Genomic DNA, 26252 nt, shown 5'->3' with positions numbered 1-26252 from the left:
AAGGAGGCACTAAAGTGCAGTTAAAATCCCTTGATTTCAGCCTGGGCTCACCTGAATCACACAGCTTTTCAGTGAAAGTGCTCTGGGTGTACATTGACATTACCAAGAAGAGAACGTGGCCAATTACTCACAAGACAGTTCTGCGCTAAACAGTGAAATCGCTCCAGATGTGTATGTGAACAGAATTTAGCTCAGTCTAGCCTACCGGCTTTGCGTAGTATCTTCCCACTAACCTGGGACTTCATAAAGTCCAGCAAGTTCTGAAAAGTCAGTTTGACTCAAAAATCAGTGCAGAAATCTGGGCTTTTTAAAAGCAGTTTTAAGAAAAAAAATACACGCTGCAGCTTTCTCAGTCAAGTATTTCTTATAAAATTAGATCTATTGTAATTTTAAAAAATCTTCAAAAAGCAGCTAAAAAAAATTAAAACCCATGCAGGCAAAGTTCCTGCCAAAGATGTTTTCTCTCGAGTATGGGGCAAATAAAAATACAAAATATATTACTCTCTAAGTCCTGAGAAGAACTTTAGAAATCTCAGGGCAAAAGCAGCCTTTGGGCAATATTCAAGGCTGTCAAGACATATAGAGCGGCAGCAAAGTCATCCTCCAGCAGTGGGTAATTACTATATACAGATACCAGTAAGCATGCTGGGGGACAAAGGCACTGCTGGCATTGACTTCCGCAGGCTGGGAGAAGGCCTTTCCATGTTTAAGAAATGCCAGCACTCCACCGGCTCTCTTTATGACCACAAAAAAACCCAAACTACAGTGGAGAGAAGTAAAGTAGGACATAAAATTTTATTCTGAAATGATCTCTGGCCACAACAATAAAATGTAACAAATATTCACTAGAACAGTCTTAACTCCTGTCATCAGCTGTACAATACATACAGTATCATAAAACTGGCCACTAGGATTAAAACCCACTACAACATCTTTAATGTTAAGTGGCAACAGCAGCATCTCACAGAAAATTATACATACATATATACACAGTCCACATTCAATCGTTTTTCACGTTTTCAGTACACACAGTTGCAGCATATTACAGTCACGTGTCTAAGTCGTTGCCCAATAAAAACCCAAGCTACTGCTTAGACGTAATTGTAGCAGTTGAACTGAGTAATTACAATTTGTAGCAGAGATGTACAAGCCCCTAGAAACAATAATTCACAAATGTTATTTTATTTAAATGCTACCATAGCATTAAACTGGGCAATATTCTAATCTTCGCTGACTGGAAAAAGAGTTCTTTTTGTACTTATCACAAGTAGTATTGATGGGAAAAAAATACTAAAAAATGGAGAGCATTAAATAATGCACACCCTTTCCTAAAGATTCTAATATTGCCCGATGCTACTTATGTCTAAAGTGTTTTCAACATTCCCATGAAGTCATTTATAACTCCAAACCACCCACCAAGTTAAAAGTGGCTTAAGTGCCTTGCACCCAAATTGTAAAAATCCCTGGCCACCTTTATAAGAGCCAGGCACATATAAAAGGAATGCACTTTGGTTCATACCAAATGCCCTGGGATTAAATCACACTATAAAACTAAAGAGTTTGAGGTAAATTTTTACAAATACAGTTGATTTCTGTCTAGTGTCACCATAACACAAATTTATTTAAAAAAAAATCAATTTGATGTTGAAGTACAACCAATGAGGAAGGGCCATCTTTAACCCCTTAACAAGACGTACTACAAGAACAGAGTGTCCTCCCCACCCTAGCAGTGTGATTGCCTTATTGTTTCTGTTAAGGCCTCGATCATCTACAGGATGTTTTAAGACAGGTATAGCATTTAAAAATAGATTTCATCGCTACTGTCCAGTATTCAAAGGGTTAAAGAGGCCAAGATGCATGCCCTACAACACGGCATTTGTAACAAAAGGCACATTGTTAACACCAAGGGCACAATCCATCCTCTATTGTTAATCTACACATCTTGCATCACTCTGTTGTTCCAATACACTTAAGTGGTAATGAACACTCCAGTGGTGCAAGAAGCTGAGCCAAGTGAGACTGCAACCAAAGACAAGACAACACTGTGCTATTACTAAATCTGAAAATAGCTCAGACATCCCCAGACAATGGTAACATGTGAGACTAAGCACTGTTTCCAAGCCAACTTCTATCAGCCTAATTATCAGAGCCCTTAGAATGAAATCACATCAAAGCAAGAGGCAACGTCCTTTCCCCCCCTCCTTTTTTACAGGTATAAATAAGCTACAATAAAAAGCAGCCACATCACTTAAAAACTTTGATGTAGCTGCTCCTTTAGTATAGAGGAAGTTGCACTGTATCTGGGTTAAAAAAATAGCTCTGCACACTATATTTTGGCCTTAAAGTTTCCGGTAGCATTTATGAAGGTGGATCATAAATGCATTATTGGCATTAAGAACTGGTTACATGAAAAAGAAAATTTAGTGGTTTTAGCCCATTAATGACCCATGAACGTTATGTTTTCACCTTAAATTGCCATGAAACCTGGGAACATGTATCAATGTTCCCTTTAAAATATATTAAGGGAGGTGATTCTTCTTCCGCCCCTAACATAAGCATTCCTATTTCTTAACTTTTGCAGGAAGGGTTAAGGTAGAAAGGAGTGGTAAAGTCAAGTAGGTGGTGGAGGAAGGAAAGATTCCCAGTTGCTGTAGAAAAATACACAGTATTGTATTCCCACAGTCGTAAGAGTCAGTTAATTTTAGATGAAAATTAATATATCTCTTTTCCAGACTTAGAATTTACTGACCATAACTTACGGGATATTCATATTCCAAAAGCCACTTTTCTTAGCTGTATTACTATATTTCATTTTTAACATGATTTCACACATGTTTACATATTGCACTTACACACATTGTATAAAGTTGTGAACATTTAACACTAAACAATTTAATTTGACTAGAGGCAGGAAACGATCTTTTTTTTAAAAAAAGTAAGAAAAATGGTTGATTGATGCTCTAATTTTTGCAGTTATCAATCAACAAATACCATCCTCTACTCAGAAATTATTTTTGGAGCTTCTTTAGGTGTTGACTTTTTGGCAAGAAGTTAAGCGATATGTTTCCTGAGAATTCTGTCATTTTGCATTTATATCTCTCCCCCAGTCTTACATTAAATTAAAAATAAACCAACCAAACAAACAAACAAAAAAATTAAGCTGTAAGTGGTAAAGTAATGAATATGAAGGAGAACTTAACCGGAAACTTTCTTGGCCTCTCAGGGGACCATGCTTTAAGTATTTTTCATAATCTGTACAAGTAACTCAGTAAAATCTGTGCATATAAATGTTGCTTATAGTGAAGTTACTGAGGTTTAACGCAATCCATTCTAGTATGTCTTGTTCTAACATCCACAAATCCTTCTAGATTATGTTCTACTTTATTTAGAATTCCCTTTTCATATGTTTTATACATCCAATGTAGACCACAGCCATTGTACGTGATGAAATACTGATCTTGGATTTCAAACTGTTCCTGTTGAAAACATGCTACAACGCGTGAATATTTCTCTCCTAGGTCTAGATATTATTCCTCAGTAAAGACCATCTTTCTTCCATGAATGCAGTTAAAAATAAAAAAGAAAAACCAAGCATTAGCACACACACACGTGAACAAATCTACATATATCCTCTAACTGTTCCTTCAAAGTTAATTTTCAGCTACAAATGCAAAAGATTAAACCAAATTCCAATCATTTAACTTTCCTTTGATAATTCTCCCTTATTAGAAAGTATCTAGGATGGTGTCTGCCAACTGAAAAGCTTTCCACTGAGGATCTTTCCACCTACAGTTATGCTGTCTAAGGTGAAGTACTTTTCTACAGAAAGCAATGTAGTAACACAGTGTTTGCCCCTACGTGCAGATTTGATCTGAAGTGTAGATGTTCCAGAGAGGTCACAGTTGCTCGGACAAACATCATTGGAAGAAATAAAAGCAATCTGTGAAATCCATGTAGCATAACAGTCTGGAAGTTACAGTATAAAACTGACAGAACACGCACTTCTGCCTATGTGATTTAGGGAGACCAAGATGCACATTAGGAGAGAAAAGAAAACAGGAGAGGGGAAGGAAAAAAAAAAAGAGAAGCCCAGTGTGAATGCTCAATGTTATATACCTGAAATGAACTCCAGAACATTTTGCTTTACCAACTCATCAGTCACTTTCAGATTTAGAGGAACAGATATACTTCCATCTTCATTCTTTCTGAGACTGCCCATTCCTCTCACCCTACCACATGGCATGCAAGGTAAGAGAGTCATTTTAGCCCTAGAAGTTCTTATTTTTTGCATTATATTTAAATGCTCATTTTAATCAAAAAACACTACTTTTGAATAGAGAAAGCATTCCATCGGAGGTGACTGTATCATTAGTGATACCACTCCTTTCCCTGGGCTACCATACAGAAAATGACAATGTAACATGCAATGGCTCCACTTCAAATTACAAGTTTACAGGTGCTTAACTGTATTTTTTTGAGTATTCTCCCTGGAGTCCAGTCAGGCATAGGTGTGAGTGATTGCAGAATCAAGACCCATCCCCATAAAATCCAAAAAGTAGAATCTTACAAATTTACCCCAAGTGAAACCAAATATGAACCATGGAAGAGAAAGGTTACCACCTTTGACACCACGCTGCAATGCATGACAGTCATGTTGCAACCAGTGGCCTGCCACTGATGTTTATTACTGTGTCACACTAGTTACAGTAAGGCTAATTGTACTGTAGAAGACAAACATTTTAAAAAGTAAGTATAAAAACTTAAAGCATTGTCCCCGTGTTTTTATAAAAACAAAATCAAATTTCTTACATTTAAAATGAGTGCTGAAAGATACAAATGAATAAAGTTATTGAGCAAATAAAAATGTATATCTGAGCTACTTTTTCATACAAATAAGGCTCAGCCACATTGTATCTCTCATATTAACAGCATTGGGTTTTTCAAACTCAGCTAACGAGTTTTGGCAACACTGTTCTTTGCTGAATATTCCCATTGGCATCTGTCATTTGTGCCAAATTAGTCCTCAGTTTTGAAGCTGAGCTTGAAGTTGGAGGTAACTTGGAAATTGACGTTATAGCACCAGTGCTCTCTGTAATTCTCTTCGCCGAGGCCTTTTCCCCAGTCGGAGGCTTTGGCAACCGTCTCCTTAGCCAGGGATGCCGCAAAGCCTGGCTGGGTGTCATACGGATAGCAGGATCCCATTCTAAACACTGTTTTAAGAAGTCAAGGAACAGGGGATCATCACATCCCTTTAATGCGTTACCCCACTCTCTGCTCTCTGGTGGGCCACGTAGTTTGCCCCTCCGAGAGCGTCCACCATTAAGTATCACAGAGCCATCAGACAAGGTTGTGATGCTGCAATAGCGCGGATAACCCTTAGAGCTCACGAAGTTTTTGGCTCGCTTGGATGAATCTAAGAGTTTTGGAGAAGGCATGCCCAATAGCTCAATCATACAAGCCAGCTGGTCTCCTTCATCTTCTCCAGGTAAAAGCGGATAACCGGTGAGAAGCTCTGCTAGAATACAGCCCAAGCTCCACATATCTATGGGCATCCCATAACGAGCACCAAGGATGACTTCAGGTGCACGGTAAAAACGTGACTGAATGTAAGTGTAGACACGTTGATGCTCATAACAACTTGAGCCAAAATCAATCACTTTAATACCACTTCTACCCTGTTGCTTCAACAGAATGTTCTCAGGTTTAAGGTCACAGTGAATGATTCTGTTTTTGTGCAAAGCATCCAAGCACTGTAAAATTGAGTGGGCAAACTTGCGGACCAAGGGCAGGCTAAAGCCCTGAAACTTGTTTTTCTTTATTAATTCATACAGGTTCATGCTCAGCAATTCAAATGTCATGCAGATATGGCTGCGGAATGTGAAGTTTTCCAACATGTGAATAACATTCATGTTGTTATCCTTATCTTGTTTCCGGAGATGCTCCAGGATCTTAATTTCTTCCGCAGCTTGGCGGTGGAAACGTTTTTCATTTCTCACCATTTTTAGTGCCACATGCTGATGCATCTTGTGATCGTAGGCCTTCACCACCTGCCCAAAGCTTCCTTTCCCTATAACTTTCAGGACTTCATACCTGTACGCAATATGATCATGGGGTACTTGTATATAAGACCCTTGGTCATCATCATACCCGCAATTGTTTGAACCACCAATCACACCTTGCCGCTTCTTTGCATTTGGACCCAAAAAGTATATTTCAGGGTAGCTAAAAATCTCATGATGCTCAAAAGCTGTTAATTTTTGCATGTATTGCTTCATTGCCTGCTCTGGTGTCATAACGGAGGCTTTCACCTTCCCTGTTCCATCTGTAGATTTTAAAGAGCTGGAGCTCCCTTGTCGTCTGTGAGCACTCTCTGTCTGTCTGTCCTGAACCACTGGCAATCCAGATTTGCTTAGCGTTGTAAGTCCATTTGGCTGTGTCGTCAGAACCGTCCTCTTGTTACTATTATCTTCAAACAGCTGCTGAACCTGGATTTGTCCATGGCTACCAACATGGAGGTGCTCATTCATTGTGTGCTTACTGCCTCCAACCTAAAATTGAAAATAAATACATACCCAGTTAACAAGAAAGGCATGAACTCTATGCTTCACCATTCATTTTGCAACCCGCCACCTTGCCTAAATCACCTCAAAACTAAGTATTTTCCTAGAAGTCAGCTGACTGCAGATAATCTAAAAAATACAACACATATACTGTGATACTGCTAGATGCTATTAAATTTTCCAGATCCTTGCTTCTCAAATGCCACTTTCATGACTCTCTAAAATGTTTGCAACAAGGCAATCACAGATGTGCTACCATGATAAGCTAACAATTCCTCCAAGGAATCTTCAAGGCAACAGTCCTGTATCATCAAGAAGTATGCTTGAGGGACATTAAATTAGACTTTACAGAACACAGTAGCAGTTTTATTGATGCTGGAGATCAATATATGATGCCTGCTAGAACCTACATGGCTAAGGCTCTCCTAGTCACCTGTTCTCAGAAATCAAGATTATAACTTGTTCCTAAATCTGCTGTATATCAAAAGCTCCAGATACAACTTTAAGCAATAAGGAATGTGCTGTGACATGCACAAAGAGGAAAAGAACCTGCACATTTCTGCAGTTCAAGAGATACCATTCACTGCTTGCAACTGAGACAGTCACTATTCAGCACAGCATTCAGCTCAATGAAGCATAAGCATATCCTTTAGCACTTTCCCAAACCAGTGTTATAATAACTTTTAACCACGATGAGATGTGGGGCCTGATACAGATTTGAGCGGAAAGAAAATATGGATATGGAGAAGGCTGAGGTACTCAATGACTTTTTTGCCTCAGTCTTCACCGGCAAGAGCTCAAGCCTCACCACCCAAGCCACAGAAGGCAAAGGCAGGGACTGGGAGAACAAAGAGCCACCCACTGTAGGAGAAGATCAAGTTCGTGATCATCTAAGGAATCTGAAGGTGCACAAGTCCATGGGACGCGATGAGATGCATCCGCAGGTCCCGAGGGAACTGGCGGATGAAGTTGCTAAGCCACTATCCATCATATTTGAGAAGTCATGGCACCCGGGGAAGTTTCCACTGACTGGAAAGGGGGAAACATAAGACCCATTTTTAAAAAGGGAAAAAAGGAAGACCCAGGGAACTACAGGCCAGTCAGTCTCACCTCTGTGCCTGGAAAGATCATGGAATAGATCCTCCTGGAAGCTATGCTAACGCACATGGAGGACAGGGAGGTGATTCGAGACAGCCAGCATGGCTTCACCAAGGGCAAGTCCTGCCTAACCAACCTAGTGGCCTTTTATGATGGAATGACTACAGCACTGGACATGGGAAGAGCTACAGATGTCGTCTATCTGGACCTCTTTAAGGCCTTTGACACGGTCCCTCACAACACCCTTCTCTCTAAACTGGAGAGGTATGGATTTGATAGGTGGACTGCTTGGTGGGTGAGGAATTGGTTGGACGGTTGCACCCAGAGAGTAGTGGTCAACGGCTCAATGTCCAGAAGGAATTTGGTGACGAGTGGTGTTCCGCAGGGGTCCGTATTGGGACCAGTACTGTTTAATATCTTCATCAATGACATAGGCAGTGGGATCGAGGGCACCCTCAGCAAGTTTGCAGATGACACCAAGCTGAGTGATGCAGTCGACAAGCCTGATGAACAGGATGCCATCCAGAGGGACCTGGACAAGCTCGAGAAGTGGGCCCGTGTGAACCTCATGAGGTTCAACAAGGCCAAGTGCAGGGTCCTGCACCTGGGTCGGGGCAACCCCCGATATCAATACAGGCTGGGGGATGAAGGGGTTGAGAGCAGCCCTGACGAGAAGGACTTGGGGGTACTGGTGGATGAAAAGCTGGACGTGAGCCGACAATGTGCCCTCGCAGCCCAGAAGGCCAACTGTATCCTGGGCTGCATCAAAAGAAGCGTGGCCAGCAGGTCGAGCGAGGTGATTCTGACCCTCTACTCTGCTCTGGTGAGACCCCACCTGCAGTACTGCGTCCAGCTCTGGAGCCCTCGGCACAAGAAAGACATGGACCTGTTGGAGCGGGTCCAGAGGAGGGCCACAAAAATGATCAGGGGGATGGAATGCCTCTCCCATGAAGAAAGGCTGAGAGTTGGGGTTATTCAGCCTGGAGAAGAGAAGGCTTCAGGGAGACCTTACTGCGGCCTTTCAGTACTTAAAGGGGGCTTATAAGAAAGATGGGGACAGACTTTTTAGCAGGGCCTGTTGCGACAGGACAAGGGGGAATGGTTTTAAAGTAAAAGAGGGTAGATTTAGACTAGATATAAGGAAGAAATTTTTTACAATGAGGGTGGTGAAACACTGGCACAGGTTGCCCAGAGAGGTGGTAGATGCCCCATCCCTGGAAACATTCAAGGTCAGGTTGGATGGGGCTCTTAGCAACCTGATCTAGTTGAAGATGTCCCTGCTCACTGCAGGGGGGTTGGACTTCATGACCTTTAAAGGCCTCTTCCAACCCAAACTATTCTATGATTCCATGATAAAATCTTTGCCTTGAAGAGCATACAAGTAACTTTATTTTAAAGGAATGGAAAAAAGGATTAGTTGATTTTAGAAATTACGTTTGCTCTTGACTGTTTTCACAAGAGAATAAACAATAGCATTCAGCATTTTCAAGCAAAGAAACACTGGAAGTACCAGGGTGTGAAAACAATATTGCTCAAAACCTGTTATTTTTAAGGAGAAACGAGAAATTTACAAGCATATACTTGCCACTAAAATAGCTGTCCTTAGAATTCCTCATTTGCTCTAAAGTAGACGATAATTAGTTTGTCTTCTGCCTGGTCTTACACAAACGTGGGAAGAATTCCCCTGCTGTCTCTCCAGCTGATTCACCAGTCTTAATATTTATGCCAAATTACTAACCAAAAGTTCACCGATACTGTCAGACAGATGATCAAGCCAGGGTTGAGAGCACTTTTAATCTGAATGTTATTTCTTCTAGGCAGCTAAGGATAACACATTCCCTGTTCACTTAAGGTTGCTGAAATAAAATCAGAAAATGACAGTTGTGTGCTGTGATATGAGGCAATGAAATCTGTGCTGCAACCGCAGAAGTGCTTCCTAATGAGAAAACCAGGACATGCAACGCAGACTCTAGCATATTTTGTGCTTCTGTTAAGGTATCAGTCTGATAAGGCAGAAGCATGTTTTTGTAAATTCAGTAGCTTGTTCCCAATGAGTAGCCAGCTGGACCCCAGCTTCACCTTTGGGTAATATTTTGCAATTTCAGCTCTGAAACTCACACAATGTCAGAACAAGAGCTCTCAGGGATTGGTTCTGCTGAGTTCACTGCTCTTCTGATTCCATTTTGACTCACGTTGAATAACTGGTCCATTTTATTTCATCATTGCAGTTTGACTGTGTATGTTTATTTGCAGAGCAATTTGGGCTCACACTATCAAATTTGATCAATCTCATAGAAAGCATTACCACACAATTGCAATTCGGAGCAAAGACGTTTGTAACATTTAAGCACAGAGAAGATATACAGGATATCGACATTAATTCCCTTTCTAGTTTGATGTCTCAAAAGCACCAGGAATTAAATAATCAAGGGGACTTAACAAGCCTATCATGCCTACAGGATTCCTTCAGGTCAAGTTTGAAGTACACTGCAGTAGCAGTTTCCTGAAGGTTGCCCTGATCCTTTATATAAACAGCAGTTACTGAAAAAAAGAAAATTCGGCCCCAAGAGCTGTGCTATATGACGCATCTCAGAAGAACCGGATCTAGTTAGTAAGATGTGTCGGAGGTTCAGCACATGCAGTATTGCAAAACTGCGTAAGCGAGAAATGCACAATGAAGCAGCAGAGTAACTGTACAGACTACAAGTACTCAAGCTAGGAAATTCCAGGTATAAACATTTCTTCCGCGGCACTGGTTGAACCACAAAGCAGAACATATCTGGACAAATCGGGAGCAGACAATACTAACATACAGACAATGAGGAAGAAAGAGCATAGGGGAGAAAACCATCTTTAAGAATTTCTTAACCCAAGTACTCATTGCCACAGTTCACATCTTGAATTAATTTTTTTTTTCACTTGAGTCACCTGTTTTCAGAGTTAACTATTTTCTGTCCTTCCTAAGCACTGCTTGTTTCAATAAATGTGTTGGGGAATTCTTCAAACTTCAGTTATTTGCTTTGTATCAGGGCTCGGAAAAAACCCAAACATTTATCCACTCTCAACAGGGACTAAAGAGGTTTTTTTCCTAAAACCATATTTGCAAACGCATTCTAAAGTAGAATGTAGCTCTGCTTCCTGCACCTTCAGGCAGCCTCATGGTTTCTCTTGCTGCTCACAGGTTGGCTTTTTTTTCCAAGCAGCAGAATGAAATCACCAGCATTATCCCAGCTTCACCCTAAATCCAAAGTGACCGGTTTTGCCAGTTTCAGTCAGCTGCTGCTTGGGAATGCAAATGCAGATGCAGACAGTAGCACTGGTTTTCTTTGTGGAACGAAAGATACCAAATTAGCACAGGCTCTATTCCAAAAGCTGTGGGGGAGAAGAGAGCTCACTTTTCTTTCAAAAACACCAACAGGAGTTTCAGAGCTATCAGACACATCACAACCACAAAGTCAATATGAAAAATGGATTTTCCCCATCTCAGGGTACTGCCTGCACAAGAATCACCACCTCTTCTTCTATTTCCAACCTGGACGAGGGTGGGATTCTCACCTTTGCTCTGCCTATCTACGTCTGGCTACCGGTTGTCTGAGATTGCTGTCAAGTTCAGGCTTGCATTGCTTACAAGCTCCACAGGCTTCACCAGTGACGCTGTAAGCTCCCTGAACCCTGGGCTTGGGAAGCTACAAAGGACTACAACCTTCTTAGCGCAGTACCGAACTGTTCACGATACAGCCTTTCATCCGAAACCATAAGTCTGAGAGGTTTATAACGCATCTCCCTTTTGCTTCTGCAGATGGGCCTGTAAATTCCAGAACCAACAACCTGCATGCACTTACGCAGCTTACTTATTAAATATTTTACTGCCTGTGCTCAAACCCATCTACCTTCTAAGATTTACATATTTTTATAGTGCACATCTTCAAAACCTTACTGATGTACACATTTCTCCATAAAACATACTGAAATAACAGGTAAGCTTGAACTCAAAGAACTAATCTTCCTGAATCTTCCAGCAACATCAACTACAAAACAGCAAATGTTACAATGTTTTTTTCTTCCTCTTTCAGAATTTTTTCATAACTTCAAAATCGCCGCTACGATTTTGCTTTAACTTTGGTTTGCTCAGTTTGTGGGAGCTGATGGCTATGCTGAAAACATTCACCTAATCTTTGAAGTAGACACCAGGCAAAACAAAAAAAATCCACACTCTTTTTTGGGGGGTGGGAGTGTTTGGGGTTTGGTTTTTTGTTTTGTTTTCACAAATGGGTTTAGGGATAGAAGTAGAACAGTAACTTACTATACTTAGACTACAGACCTTTAACAACATAGAAGTAGCATAAAACTGAGTCCACTCTGCCTAACAAGAAGGCAAACCGATTGACAATTCCTTTGCAGTAACACTCAGCCAACGCAAGGGTCTGTTTCAAGACCTTCTGCAAGACTATGGCTATAGGATTGAATGCCACAGGAGCATATATACCTCTTCTCAACTTTATCTTCTAAAAGCATCAGGACATTATGTAGTTTTATCATACTCCGAGTCACTTGGTGTGATATTAGCACCTTATAAAACTAGGCAAGACAGACACACGCTTCAGCTATATATTATCATTTTATTTTGAGCAAAACCCCAGGAAAAAAGATTTTGCGTCAATCAGAATCTAAAAATGTTTATAAAAAGAATCTTAATAATAAAGCAATCACGACGGCCTGCTGAAATACTGCACAGGAATAAGATGTCTTCATCTGCACTACTTAGCACTGATGAGGACAAGGGAGAAATAGTGTTCCAAAGTAGTAACATAATTAAAGAATAAACGTTACATTATATACCTTTTTCTCTGCAGCATTTCTGGGCATGCCAGTTTCAGCCCTACAGTATCTAACATGCTAGAGGCATATGGTATCAGGTGTAGCATGCTTCACTGCCTATTTTGTTGACTACAGCCTGAGCAAATGTACAAAAAGGCCTTTTTTTTATTTGATAAATGAATTCAACAGCATTCCTCTGTTCAGAACTAAAAATAGCTGCTAATTAGTACGATAACAATAACACAGGTTTATCATAAAGGTTTTATTATGAGTATGGGTTTTATACACCGAAAAAGACTAAGCCCTTGTCCTAAAGAACTTGTGGCTCAACAAGAGCTGTAGAAAAAATACACCATTTGGATTTTTTGCTGCTGTCATATCTGGTCCATATAAGCTTATTTTTTGAAAAGTTAACTTTGACTTTATATAGCAAATATTTTCACAGACAGAACTATGCCTCAAGAGTGATACTGATTCATAAATTTTTTTCCTCCTGTCAGGGCGGGAGATGCAGTGAGTCTGAATACCTCCAGGACACCCTGCATGTATTACGCATGTTGAAACCAAAAAGGACAGTCAATGCACACTAAGTTGAACCCTTCAGGTAAGCTGAAGCGTACACATACGAGAGATGTGCCCAGATGTACTGCAGTCCCCATAGCACAGTCACCAACTGTTGGAGCCCAAATTTCAGAGCCTCCCTTTAAAAGTTAAGGTAGCTTCATATTCCCCCTAGACACAAGTTTTATGTAGAAGAAGAAGAAACATCCAAAGAAATCTAGATATAGCCAAGTCCAGGTCATGACTGTATAGTTATTTCCACTCAAATGTGACGGCATTCCTGTGGCAATTTATTACATGAAAACACCACAACAGGATGGTATTTTCTTTGGTTTTACCTGCTTTAAAGCAGTTGCCCACAATAAAAATTTGCAGCATGTGACCCACCAGATCTTCATGTTAACGGAGTCCAGGAATCTCTGTTCCATTATAATGCAAATTAATTTCTTAAAAAATTTAAATTTAAAATTTTTAAGATTAAGACTGAGTGACTCATGCAAAAGTATGTGGATAGACATTCATCCCTGGTGGCAAAAGAAAACAGGCTTGCTGCAGGGAAATCTTAGAAAGGGCTTGAAGAGGGAGGGCACTGAATCATGCACTGTAAATGGGTTGTTGTTACAGCACTAGACGGGAGGAGAAAAAGATTAAGACTGCTTTACTGCAAGAGAAACAGGAAGAGTGCAGAATGCAGGGATATGTGCCAAATAAGAAAGAACAGAGATGGAGCTAGGCAGAAGACAGAGACAAGAGTCTGGGAGAGGGACTCACAGACGGGTGGGGATTTACACGAGCAAAGCAGCAGGCCAGCAAGATAATCTCTACTGCAGCATGTCAAGTGGATGTAAGAACACCATAATGAAACAGTAGAGAGTGAATAGAAAAAGGTTCCAACCATCAAGGCAAGAACTTAAGGCTTCAAAAGAGAAAGCAATGACTTTGAAGAGGAAAATGAAGAGGACAAGGGATTGGAAATAAGTTTATGTTTTCCACCATGAGCCAAAAAGATAGTCAGGAATGGAAGCAGACACGAATAAGCCTAAGATGAAGCCACAATTTAAAAAAAAAAATGAACAAAACCTTTCCCTGGTACAATACACAACAACCTGCTTAGCAACAAAGGTTGCTGTAATTGCAGAGACTGCAGCCAAAACCTCTGCCCTGTTATACGAAGCCTGCGTAAAACAGCATCTTCCCCTTCTACCCATGGTCTCCCATGCTATTATATTCTACGAAACAATGAAACTTTACTTGGAAAGTAGGAGACAACAGTTTCACTACAGGCTAGATCACTCAACTCACTGCTGCCAGAAATATGACAGGTAGTGGATTTCTTCTCTGTCTGAATTAAAAGAAAAACTTTTTAGCTTAAACAAAAAACAATCTTCGATCTCGGTCTCTCTTCACAACTAGTGTATATACAATGCACATGCTTACATCCAGCCACCGGCAAGTTCAACCTCTTAAGCAAACTATACCTTCTGAAAGTTTGAAACACAAAGAGAAATACTCTCAATTTTTAGCTATCACAGAAGTCACATAGATACAACAGGGATAAAAACTGAATAAGCAAAGGAACACAAAGAAAGAAAATGGTTTAAGAAAACTGAAACGTTCCATTTTAAATAGGACTGATTGGAGGAAGTAGTGGGATGCAAAGCCAATGGTTTCAACCAGTTAGTGTCAGCTGAGGTCAGTAGGCCTGAAGTTTATAGAAAGATCACATAACAGATATAGTCCTTTTTTTTTTTTTAGGTTAAAATCCAGCATTTTGATGTCACATATGATCCTTACCACAAAAAGTTATGTTAGCCAACCACAAAATAACCACCTACAAAATTCATAAAGGCAGTCTGAGGTATTTCTGTAATAGTACCCAAGGCTAAATAAATACTGTAGAGTAGGCTCTGTAACACAAAGGAAAGGCAGAGTTTGCAACAGTCAGAATCTAGAGGGACATGAAACACAGCAATATAATGCCTGATCATCTCTGTGTGCTTCCATAAGTATTCCATCTCTATGTGTATATATATATATACATGCATGCATATATGCTATATATAAACATGCATACATACACAACAATATATGTATAAAAATACTCAAAACACAGAAATGTAATGCTTGAACACCCCTTGCATGCTTTCATAAAGACTTCATCTTTATATATGTATGTATATATGCACAGACACTATATATAATACACACACACACATATAAATCTAGGTATAAAAATACCAAAGTTCTGCACTTCCAAAATTAGTAAGTAGTCCCAGATCTATAGCTGGACCACTGCGCTTTCTCAAATCCTAAATTAAGCCTGGGCTCTGTTACATGTGGGCCCCTGTTATTTGTGGACCCACCTGTACGTGCAGTTTCATGAAGGGTGTCCAGGCTGTTTGTACTACATTCCTTCTTCTCTGCTTTTATAAAAAAATTAAGCTGCTGCTCCAACTCTAAAATCAACCAGCACTTAACTGGTATACAAGTGTGAAAAAATTGGCCTTTGATACTAACAAACAATTCAGATATATACCCTAGCTACACAAATATACAATGATGTTGATCTCAAGTATGCAGCTCCACCTCGAATTTGCAGAACATTCATCATTCCTTTTGAGAACATCCTACATACACTGATTTTTTTTTTAATTTAAGCCGATTCTTTCTCTAAATGGATTTGAATAAGATGCTTTTACCCCTGAAGCTACATAGAAAGTCACTGGAACGCTAATATCTAAATGCATAGTTTCACCTTCCACTAGCCCATAATCACATTACCATTTAAAGCTCTGCCATATGTTTATGAAGATAGTATGTGAGCATCCATGAAGAACTCATTAATTCTAAGAAAAGTATGCCATCAATGCCTTTCAGGGTCAGTATGAAATCTTTCATAATTTAAAAGGAAATGTATGCAATAAAAACTTCAGATATTTAGTGTTAACATGACAGCATATAGACCCCTCTCTCTACTCTGTCATGCCTTCAGGACAGAGATACACTCTCTCATCCATATATAGTGGCATACTTGGGAAGTTTCATTCCTAGTAGATTAACTAGGAGTGGGAGACAATGTGAGATATCACAGAACCGGAAAATAACATCCTTTTCATGCCATCAGTGCTTATTTCTTTAGGTAAACTACTGCAGCAATAAAGTCAGGTTCATCCAATCATTGTCCCCGAGTACAGTGCTGGCTATTTCTAGGGGAGACAGCTATCAGCCTGAGCTAATCAGACATATAAGGGGAGAACAGCCTTCATTTTTCACCACAGTTCACGCGACCCTTTAATCACAGTGACTAACCTCATTGCCAAAATAATGCCATCTCAAAAAATGCATTTACCAGAACAGATCCTCTGCGTGAGTGTGGAAGATGGCATTTGTCACTGAAAATGAGACACAAAACCAGACTGAAGGGGGGCTGGGGGGGGAGGGGAGAAAGCTGCTTCTCAGTGCAGTCACAGGGTCCCAGCTTCACAACAAACATGCACATTTGATCGGAATCTGCAGAAATTAAATGCACTTTGCTTAAGCACCAAGCACCTCGTTAGGCGGGACGAGGCACCCGCGGCAGGGGGGCCCCTGCCCTCTCCCGCCCCGGGGGGCCCGTGAGAGCTCGGTCCTGCCGCGAGGGACACCCGGCGAAAGGAGAGCGGCGGCGGCGCGGCAAGCCCTCGGGGCCGGACGCTCCCTCCCCCCGCTCCCCTCCCCGGCCCCCCGCCCCGTGCCCGGGCTCACCGTGTGGGAGGCGTTGCTGGCCCTGAGCGGCGGCAATGCGAGGGGCGACGGTGGGCCGGTCCCAGCTCCTGCCCGGGAGACGCCGGCTCCGGTGCCCGGGGAAGACTGCAGCGGGCGGCCGCTGTCCCCTGCCCTGCCTGCGGAGAGCAGAGGGGTGAGCGCGGAGGGCAGCGGCGGCCCCTCGGGCAGCGCAGCCGTCGGTGCGGCGGCGGCCCGCGGCCCCGGCGCTTCGCCGGCACCGCCGCCCGTCTTGCTTCAGGCAGAAGCCATTAAAAGCTAATCACCGCCGCGGCGCACACACGCACCGATCCAGCTAATAGCGCGGGCGGGCCATGCTCGCCCGGCTAAACCCTTCATCCGAGATTAACCCGCCACCGGCAGGCACCTAACCGGGAGAACAAGCCGGCTCTGCCCCGCACACGCCTCGGGGCTGGACGGCCGCCCGACCCACCCCGAGCCGTCTGGCCCGGCGAAATCCCGGCGCCGCCGGGGACCCGCCAGGAGTTCACAAGTCTGCAGCGGGAAGAGGAGACGAGCACCGCTGCCCCCTGTCAAACACGGCCGCTCCGGCAAACGCAGCGATTCCCAATTTTTCCTGGGTCGTTTTTCTAAGTTCTTTTTTTTTCCCCCCCCCTTCCCTGAGGCGAACTCGCCACCCCGCACAACAGCAGCACTGCGGAGCCGAACACGCAGCCCCCCGCCGGCCCTCCGGGCTTGGTTGCCGGGGGGAGGGTGGATCATTGTTCCGACACGCACGGCCCCGCTGCGGCGGCAGCTGCGGGGGCAGCCGCGGGGCGGCCAAGCCTCCTCACACACACACCCCCCCGCCGCACCGCACGGCCCGGCCCGGCGCGGCCCGGCCCAGCGCGGCAGGGGCGGTGCGGGGAGCCCGCAGCCCGGCGCGGTGGCGATCACGGCGGCCCTCTCCTTACCGGCTGGGTAGGCAGCACCAGCGGCGGCGCTAGCTGAGGGTTTTCTGGTTAACATGGCCGCTGGAGAGGAGGGAGAGGAAAAGGCATGTCAGGGTGGCTCTCCTCCGCTGCTCCTCGGCCTCTCCGGTCGGCGCCTGCCTCTCTTCTCCGATCAGCTACACCCAGACCCAGACACGTCCTCCGCTGCATCCCCCTGGCCCCGGGCCGGCCGGACAGACCCTCCAACGGCCCGCCGTCGTCTCCCGCCGCAGCAGCAGCAGCAGCAGCAGCAGCCGCGCCGCCGCCGCAGCCCCCGGCCCAAGCTCATCACCTCCCCCGCCCCCGCCCCGGTCGCCCCGGTCCCCTCACACGGAGGAGGGGGCAGCAGAAGGCGGCCGGACAGGGCCCTCCTCCTCGCGCGGCGGAACAGGGACAAACAGCGCACTGGAGCGGCAGTCCCCGCCCCGTCGGCCGCCTGCCCTCCCTCCGTCCCTCCCTGCCGCCCCCTCCGCTCCCCTCCCCTACCGCTCCCCTCCGCTCCGCGGCGGCGGCGGCGCGGCCCGCTGCTCCCCCCGAGCACCCGCACGTTCCCTCCGCGCCGCGGCCCCCCCCGCCCGCCCAACGGCCGCCTCCCGCGCGCCACCCGCCCAAAGGCCGCCTCGCGCCGGGCCCTGGGCGCGGGGAGGGGGGGGCGCGCGTGCCCGCCCGGCCGTTGGTCACCCCCCGGGGTCACAGCCATCTTGGCCGCCGGCAGGCAGCCAGCGCCTCTCCCCGTCGCCCCCCAGCCCCAGCCTGTGCAGGGCAGGGGCAGGCCGCCCGCCCGGCCCCTCGCCGCGGCAGCGCCGGTGTGTGCGGTGGGGGGGGGGGCGTTGCTGGCGGGGAAATCGGAGTGTGTGGCAGTCGTGGGGCGGGGGGAGAAGGCGGGGGATCATCAACTCCTCGGGCAGCGAGAGTCACTTGTGTCAAACTGGAAGGACAAAGATGGCACCGTGGGAGGAAGGATAAGTAACCTGAAACGTGTAATGGGATGAAAACTTAAAAAATAGCAGTGAGGGAAAAGAGCTTTTGGGATTGCCCTGGAGTCATAAGTGCCTCAAGCTAGAATGAGCGAAATGAGAGTGCGGGAGGCATTACTTGCCTTGTTTTCCAAACTGTACAACGTGCTTTGTGGAGTACAATGCTTTGAATTCCTGGTTTGTCAGTTTGAACGTCATTCGAGCCAAAAATAGATATCTGAACATTTGCTCAGCTTGGGACAGCGTTGAAATGAACTCTCCTACCTACGCTCAATCCTTTTTGAAGTCTGTACAGACCTCGTATATTTTCCCTTTTGAAACAGCTGGTAGATATGTAGACAGATCGCCCTTCATCCCCTTCCACAGAAAAAGACAGAAGAATAAATCTCCCCTTTTCATATGCCTGAGCAAAAAAAAAAAAAAAAATCTCCATCCCTGCTGCCAGAGAGAAAGACTTTGCCTCTTCCAGTGCCACAGATACATGCATAAACAAAGACATTTCCTGTACTGGTACAAAGAAATAAACAATTTCCCTAACCCCTCCTGTCACACAGAGAAAACAATCGTACCTTCTCCCGCCCACACCCACCTAATCTTTTCCCTTCACTGTAGCAGAAAGAAGGCTTTGTCTTCCTCAGTATCCCCCACCCCCCGATGTCCACAGGCACTCCCAACATCCCTTCCCCTTGGCTGCCAGGTGTATAAATGCTGTTTTCTTATCACTTTCAGTATTTTCCCATCATTTTCACAAGCAGCACATGCACATCAAAAGCATCAGAATAACAAGCACTGTGATAATATTAGTGTTCTTTATGAGATATCTTAAACGTTTAAGGAATGGTCAAGAAAAAGATACTTTTCTAGTTAGTCTAAGGAGAGGAAGGGGGAAGAAGCTTGTTCATATTCAAGCTAGATAAGAAAAAGTGAAGTTGATATCAATTATCTTTTTGTAGGGCTTGCAGGAGTTCTTACTTCATCTTAAATGATCTGTCCTCTGACTGTCAAAGTCACAGATGGCTTCATGCATGTTCTGGGGTTAGTTACACCTAAACAATCGAGATAAGAGAAAGCCCATTAAGTGTCCTGTTTCAACCCCCTTCCAGTCAGGTATACCAATCACAATATGCCTTCCACAGTTTGTTCAGTCCTGGACCCCTGTGAAAAACTGTGTGAAAAACGGAGTTAGTCTATCACATCATAAACAATCTTTTAATTAAGTCAGTGGAAACACATTACATTGGTTCTTGTCCAGCTATTCCCTTTCTAAAACTGTGTGCATTGTAAGCTTTCAGCATTAGTCTTTAAACCTCAAAGTGGGCTTGGGCCTGCCTAGATGCATCTCTTTCTCTCTCTCCATCTCTTTCTCCATCTGCAATCCATCCTGGTGGCTGCTGTCAAGGATAGGACCTGATGGAGTCTGAAGTGGAACTCAAGATGAGGGCAAGCCCATCTTGATTCCTTCTGAATGCAATACAAGAAACTTCAATTTAAAAGCCTCTTTCATGCAGGATTTAGGTTGACAAAGACGAGGAACATGCTAATATAATTGTAAAATACCTTGGCTGCAAATAGCAATGCCTTTAACAGCCTTCTTCAAAATCATAGTCACAGATCTACAAAGAAAAGAAGCAAAGCCTAAATACTCAAAGACAAAGCAAAGATTAATTCTTTCATGCCAAGTGTTACACTCAGGAATCTGAACTATGTCCCGTTGAGTGGCCAGAAAACTTTCTTCTTTCTGATACTGGCCAACTGAACATATCAGCACTTTCCAGACCACTACTACACAAGATGAGATCAACAGACTTCAGTTCTCAGGACAGAAATATGTATTAGGCACCTGACAGGAGAAAGTGTACGATGCTCAGAAAGTAGAGAGCAAAATGAATCAGGGTCGTCTTGATCCTTTTTCCTGCTCCCTCAGCTTTTATTACCCAAAAGTGTGAACTAACCTGTAATGATAGATTAGTCTTCCCCTTCTTGCAAACAAATCTACTGAGTGTTCATGAGTGTCAGACTACTTGCGAGGGACTTGTAAGGTAGTGGCATCAAAGCACTTGTTTTTAAGAGAAATATCTGAAAACTTTCTTTCCAGATGGGTGCCCAAACAGGCCTGCAGAGTGGAAAGTGCCAACTCAGTGGGACACAGGTGGTACTGGTTCTGCACCACACTGGCCGCCTAAGAAAGGAGGTGAAGAGATCAGCAGTTGGAGGTGCAGGTGGGATCAGAAGGCTGCATGCTGCAGCTGTCTTGAAGAGGCTTAGATTGGGCTGTTACAGGTATCATCCTCCTGTGATAAACTGTACAAAGTGTTCTAGAACAAAAATTAGCAACTATTTGGTAAAAATAAAGTGGTTAAATCACAACCATTGAATGAGAAAATTAAAATTCATTAAAAAAAAAAACAGAACCAGAATAGCCTAGAATAAAACATGTTATCTGTAAAACCTTGTATAAAAGTATTCCTGCCCACATAGTGCATTAAAATGCATTATTGAAGATAATATGCTAGTACAGTGAGGAGAGATACAGACCATGCTGTGTTTCTTGAGCCATTTGGTCAGGGCCCTTGTGACCAAGACAGATATTAACTCCAAGCAAACTGTGAGTGGTTGCTGAGGTCTGTTTGCCGGGCTGCCTTGGAACCCAGTTCATATCTAGTTGTCCTGTTAGAGCACTGTACCTCCTTAGCATCGCTGTGAAATCTCCCATACGAGTCCTCTTACCTCTCCAAAGTGGATGCTGGTTAGGGTTTAATTATATGGGGCTTTGGTATGTAGTTGTAGGGTGAGAGAGGCTGGCTGGTCAGTCACACAGCATCTCTGCCACTGTGGTATTAGCAAATGCTTGTGTGGTCAGACACCAGGGAATTCCTGAGAAGTCATGCGTGTCCAAAGTTGCGGTGATCACTCTGGAGGCTCCCACAGTGACGGGTGCAGCGGGTGCTCAGCACCTTGCTATGCTCTGACTGTTCTCACTGGGCACAGCGAACTATTTTGGCTGTAGATAAATGACCGCAAGGTAGAGTAAATAAGAGACTCCTCAAACGTATGATGGGGATGGAGGACGTGGCACTTAGGGACATAGTTTAGTGGTGGACTTAGTAGTGTTAGGTTAATGTTTGGATTTGATGATCTTACGGGTCTTTTCCAACCTAAATGATTCTATGATTCTATGAAAAGGAGAGGTAAGACAAGCCTAGAACAAAGAAAGTAAAAATGTGGTTTTCTGCCACCTTTTAATCATCCTCTCATACTAAGCAGAATTTGCATAAGAAGGAGAATCTATACTCACTCTCAACATCTTTTAAAATGTTCTAGGAACTAAGCCATTTAAAAATATATGATTTTTCCCATTGTTTTTGTGAAGCAGGCCTTAGATGCTGAGCTGGAGACATTAAAACACTTAGGATATGTCTCACCATCAATTAAACATAGGTCCAAGCCTGTTGTCTCAGCCAGTAATCCGCATTTTAAAAGTAAACCCTTAAGCCTAGTAAGTGGTTGCCTCAGGAGGGCCTGAACACAATCAGCACCAGGTTCTCATTAATGTGTTGTGGATAATTTAGGCAGGAGCAGGACTGTGTACACTACAATGTAAGTCTTTCAGCAGATCGTGCTGAGAACAGCGTAGGCACTTCAAAATACAGCAACCTACAAATGCTAGCATTGCAGATGGAAAGCACACAAGTCAGGGCTCGACTAGCTCTCAAACATGCACTTTGCTGTGTGGTACACATGTAAGGTTTGCAACTCCACCCTCTCTCTACCCTCCCCAGAAAAAAAATTCCCAGCAAAGCATCACCTGTAGCTTAGGATACAATTGTATTTCAATACAATTATAAAAAATGAGGTTATGTATTCAGAGCAAGAGTGCAGAGAATCGCTGCCACAGATCAGTTTGCTAGTACACGTTCATACTTACATGAGGGTATATGAAGCTAAACTGGCTTGCCAGGTTCAGATGTTCGTTGGCCTTTATTCCAGTGTGTGTTCTGTTGAGGCTAAACTTTATTCTGTGTTCAAGGGTTTGCTCTTTCTGCTGTTTAAGAACACATAAGTCACCACTTCTATTACAGTCTTAAGACACAACAAAGGATGTTTTAGTGGTCAGTGAGTACACCCTGAAGAGTACTCTGAGATCCTACAAGTCTGCAAGCATACGAGTAATTTTTTATTCTTACGCTATTACAGCTATTTTGCAGGAGATTATATCACAATATATTTGTATTTTAGTGCTGGCAAATTGCATATTAAAGAAAATGCTTTCTCTTTTCACCAGACCATGCCAATGTTTCTAAGTCTCTGTATTATATATTTTCTATATAATTTCTGGATTCTTATAGCATTAATATTCATTAGAACATTAGACTTATTCCTTTGTGTAAGCTCCCAGCATGTGTAATGGGAGGAGAAAGGTTCCTGTTTTCCTCTCTCATACAGCAGAAGCAATCCTGATGGAGTCAGTGGAGTAGCATTAATATAAAACTAATCTTAGGGAAAAAGCTTAATGGTGGCTGATTCTTTTCAGCACTGGCACACTCTTCTTTATATAATCAGAAAAAAGTGAACCTCTGGATCAAGAAAAGAAGGAAATGATGTATGTGTCATTGGCCCTTCTTCTTTTGTGGACCCTTCCCACCTTGTCTGTGAAGGCCCTCCATTCTCCCAGCTACGCAAACAAGGGAGATGTGGTAATTGCAAAGACATCATTTAAAACTATTGCCTCTCATGTCACTTGAATGTTAGCCTTTCTTAAAAAAGTCCTATAAAATAACTGTTACTGCAGGTTTAGCATGCACATGATAGTTAGGATTTCTGCCAAACTGTTTCAGAGAGGAACCGCAAGCCTGCTAAACCTTGTGTCATTCTCTGAATTCAGTGTCCTTTTCTAACCACCTTGAAAATCAATACAGAAACTCAGTGTAATCTTTCTTGCACTCATTGTGTGGGCTACTCAGTTTCAAAACCAGCTGTTCACACACAGGGTTAGTCCCAGCTGTTGAAACCCTGGTAACCTTTGCTTGTCCAATTCCACATGTGAGACTGAAGGAGACTTAACTTTAAAGGGTTTATGGGAGTCAGTTACTCTCCACAGCAGCATTTCATAGAAGCTGGGATTTAATTCTGTCAGGTGCTAGAGGTTTCAGCTCCCCTGAGTCAGGGAGCCCAGTATCTCACAGGGTACACTGAAACTGAGAAATTACATATCTTACTCACTTGTGATAAAGCTCATTAAAATCATTACAATCACTGCTCTACAAAAGTACAAAAGTGAGACATAATTAAAAGATAATGGGTCAGAGGAACTCAGAATCCAGAAGGAACTCCGACCAAGTTCTTTTCGTCACTCAGGCTTTCTCTGGGCAGAATTTATTAATAATAAAAGGAAAATGAATCATTAAGTCCCTGGGCCTGAGTGTTATGTTATTAACTAGTATAATCTACTCTCAGGATTTACATGGTGACTTTTGAGTTAAACCATGAGCCACCTGCTGAAAAGCAAATTTAAGGCTACATGCTGGGAAAGAACTTTCTCATTAAAATATAATCACAGTTTGTTAGGGCAACAAGAAAAGAACCAACCTGATGTGCTGAATTAAACTGAGCTCAACTCAAAGTGGGAACTGAAGGTATCAGACAGCTATGGAGAATTCTTCAGCTTCCCATTTCACAGGGTGTAAGCCCTACGTGGACTTACCTTGGGAAACACAGACTACATCTGTTGAATGCACATGATAAGAGGAGCCCCTGGCCATGTTTCCTAAGGATGGTGTGTGCAACATACACAGTATTTTTTCTTCAATAATGAGCCTCCTTACCCTTCTCCATTTATCTCAGTGTAAGAACTATTTTAAGTGGGCGTGGTCAGACTGATATTTGAGGAACAAGAAGGGATGTGCAGGCATACATTTATATTGGGGAGGAAAAGTTAAGAGTGATCTCCCCCGTGCCCCCTTCAGCACCTTACTACTGGTCCTTTGGTGTGGAATTACCCTAAGCTGCCCAGCCTCTCATTTAGATTGCTGCGTGAATGCTTGGTGGATGTGTGTATTCAGATGTGAAGAGGGGGAGAAGAAAAATAGCAAATACATGATGTGAAAATGAAACAGAGGCTTTAGTTCACTATCATAATTTGTAATCTCCTTCCAAAGGAATAAATGTGCACGTTAATACACAAACAGTTCACAATCAATTCAGAAAATTGCAACATAAAATCATTGTATAATTTGGAAAATTAAGTAAACAAAGGAGAATTCCTGCAGATGTTCTACAAATAGAGAAAAAGAAAAAGGAGGCCCAAGGGAACACTTCAGTATGTGTGCTACTTTATTAGTAAAATTAATCCCACTGATTTCAAAAGGACCACTTGCACACAGTTCCATCTGTGATTAGGATCCAGGCTTTAAATATAGAACAAATTATTTGCTTAGCTGTGATTTTAATTTTAATTTGCAGAAAGGTGGAGGTTGCTAACTACAACCTCCCTATAAACAGGTTTAGGTGTGTGTGAAATGGGTAATGTTAAACATTTGGGGCTAGGTCTAATAAGTGCCTAGCTCATAAAAGGAAATTACATGTGGCAGAAAAGATAGGCGCCAATGCTCATTCCAGTGTTTGGAAAAGTGTGCTGCAAAGTGGTGTGAAAGCAGACAGACAGAAACCACAGGTTAGTGGAATACCCCGGAGATTTCACCCTGCATGAGCTGGCCAGCTCAAGAACATCTTCTGGAGATGTCATCTGCATATTCTTTCGAGAAAAAGAGTTACTGTCATCACAGAATCCCCTTCTGTACAATAAACTAATGGCAAAAGCACTCATTTGGGAAAGTTCAGTACCTTCGACCTTCAGCCTCTGAAGGTGTGCAACAAACTACAAGCTGCTGAATCTGGAAACAGGAATTCCTGACTCACTGGGCCAGAGAGATAATGAGTTACAGAAGAGAAATTAAAGAAGAAAAAGACTATTGCTGTGAGGTTAGACTTTAGAAGTGTTTTTTGAATGTTGCATACAGTACAGTCATATTCTATCTCCCCAGTCATGCAATGTGCAAAGTTTTTGTCAGTATTCGGAATCAGGATGAGTATTTTCAAATAGAGTTTAACTTCAGTTTGTAAAGGCTAATGATCTATTTCTGTAAATAGAAAACACACTGAAAAACAGGCAGTAAATACCTAAGAGGCAGGAAAGGAAGACAATAGGGTAGGAAAGTTGACATGAAAAAGATTATGGAAAGCCACCTAGAAAGAGTAAAGAGGATGAAGCTAAGAAGGAAAACATAATCATGTTTTATTTTCTGGCATTAGCTTCCCAGTAGTGTGACCTTTGTCTTTTTCTGTCTTTCCATTCAGTGCTGTTTCCACTTGCACTCTCCCGGTTTAAGTCAACTTTTTGTCTCCTACTTCTTCTTGTCTTTGCTCTCCTAGTGTTGTCTTTCAGTCAATGGGGAGGCTGCAGATGGACCACAGCCCTGCACTGCCACACTGTCCATCTTCCAACAAATTGTGCCATCACAGAGCTGCACCCTTCCAGGAATCAGAGT

The 26252-nt window shown here is 43.1% G+C and overlaps 1 protein-coding gene across 2 annotated transcripts; it reads right to left on the bottom strand.

Moving 5' to 3' along the window:
- Window positions 1-776: 776 nt before the first annotated feature.
- On the bottom strand, window positions 777-17950 carry DYRK2 (dual specificity tyrosine phosphorylation regulated kinase 2). Of its 2 annotated transcripts, none has more exons than XM_075149318.1 (3): window positions 17438-17950; window positions 16782-16918; window positions 777-6548 (listed from the first exon to the last, which is right to left on the bottom strand). In XM_075149318.1, exons 1-3 carry the CDS (start codon window positions 17766-17768, stop codon window positions 4947-4949), a joined length of 2070 nt encoding a protein of 689 aa, XP_075005419.1. In that variant the 5' UTR covers window positions 17769-17950; the 3' UTR covers window positions 777-4946. The 2 variants fall into 2 exon arrangements, with proteins under 2 accessions (XP_075005419.1, XP_075005410.1); XM_075149309.1 differs by having other exon boundaries at window positions 17714-17950.
- Between the last annotated feature and the right edge of the window lie 8302 nt (window positions 17951-26252).

Source organism: Calonectris borealis, chromosome 1, assembly GCF_964195595.1.
Source record: "Calonectris borealis chromosome 1, bCalBor7.hap1.2, whole genome shotgun sequence".
Taxonomy (NCBI): domain Eukaryota; kingdom Metazoa; phylum Chordata; class Aves; order Procellariiformes; family Procellariidae; genus Calonectris; species Calonectris borealis.
Note: the sequence above shows the minus strand (reverse complement) of the source record. Positions and strands in the feature narration are given on the sequence as shown.

Bases quoted from the DNA above. Each gene is read 5' to 3' on its own strand.
- DYRK2 (XM_075149318.1), bottom strand. From the start codon at position 17,768: ATGTTAACCAGAAAACCCTCAGCTAGCGCCGCCGCTGGTGCTGCCTAC. The intron at 16,919-17,437 runs GTGGCGAGTTCG...TGCTCTCCGCAG, and splicing joins CAGTGCTGCTGTTGTGCGGG to GCAGGGCAGGGGACAGCGGC. The intron at 6,549-16,781 runs GTGAGCCCGGGC...TTTCAATTTTAG, and splicing joins CCAGCAACGCCTCCCACACG to GTTGGAGGCAGTAAGCACAC.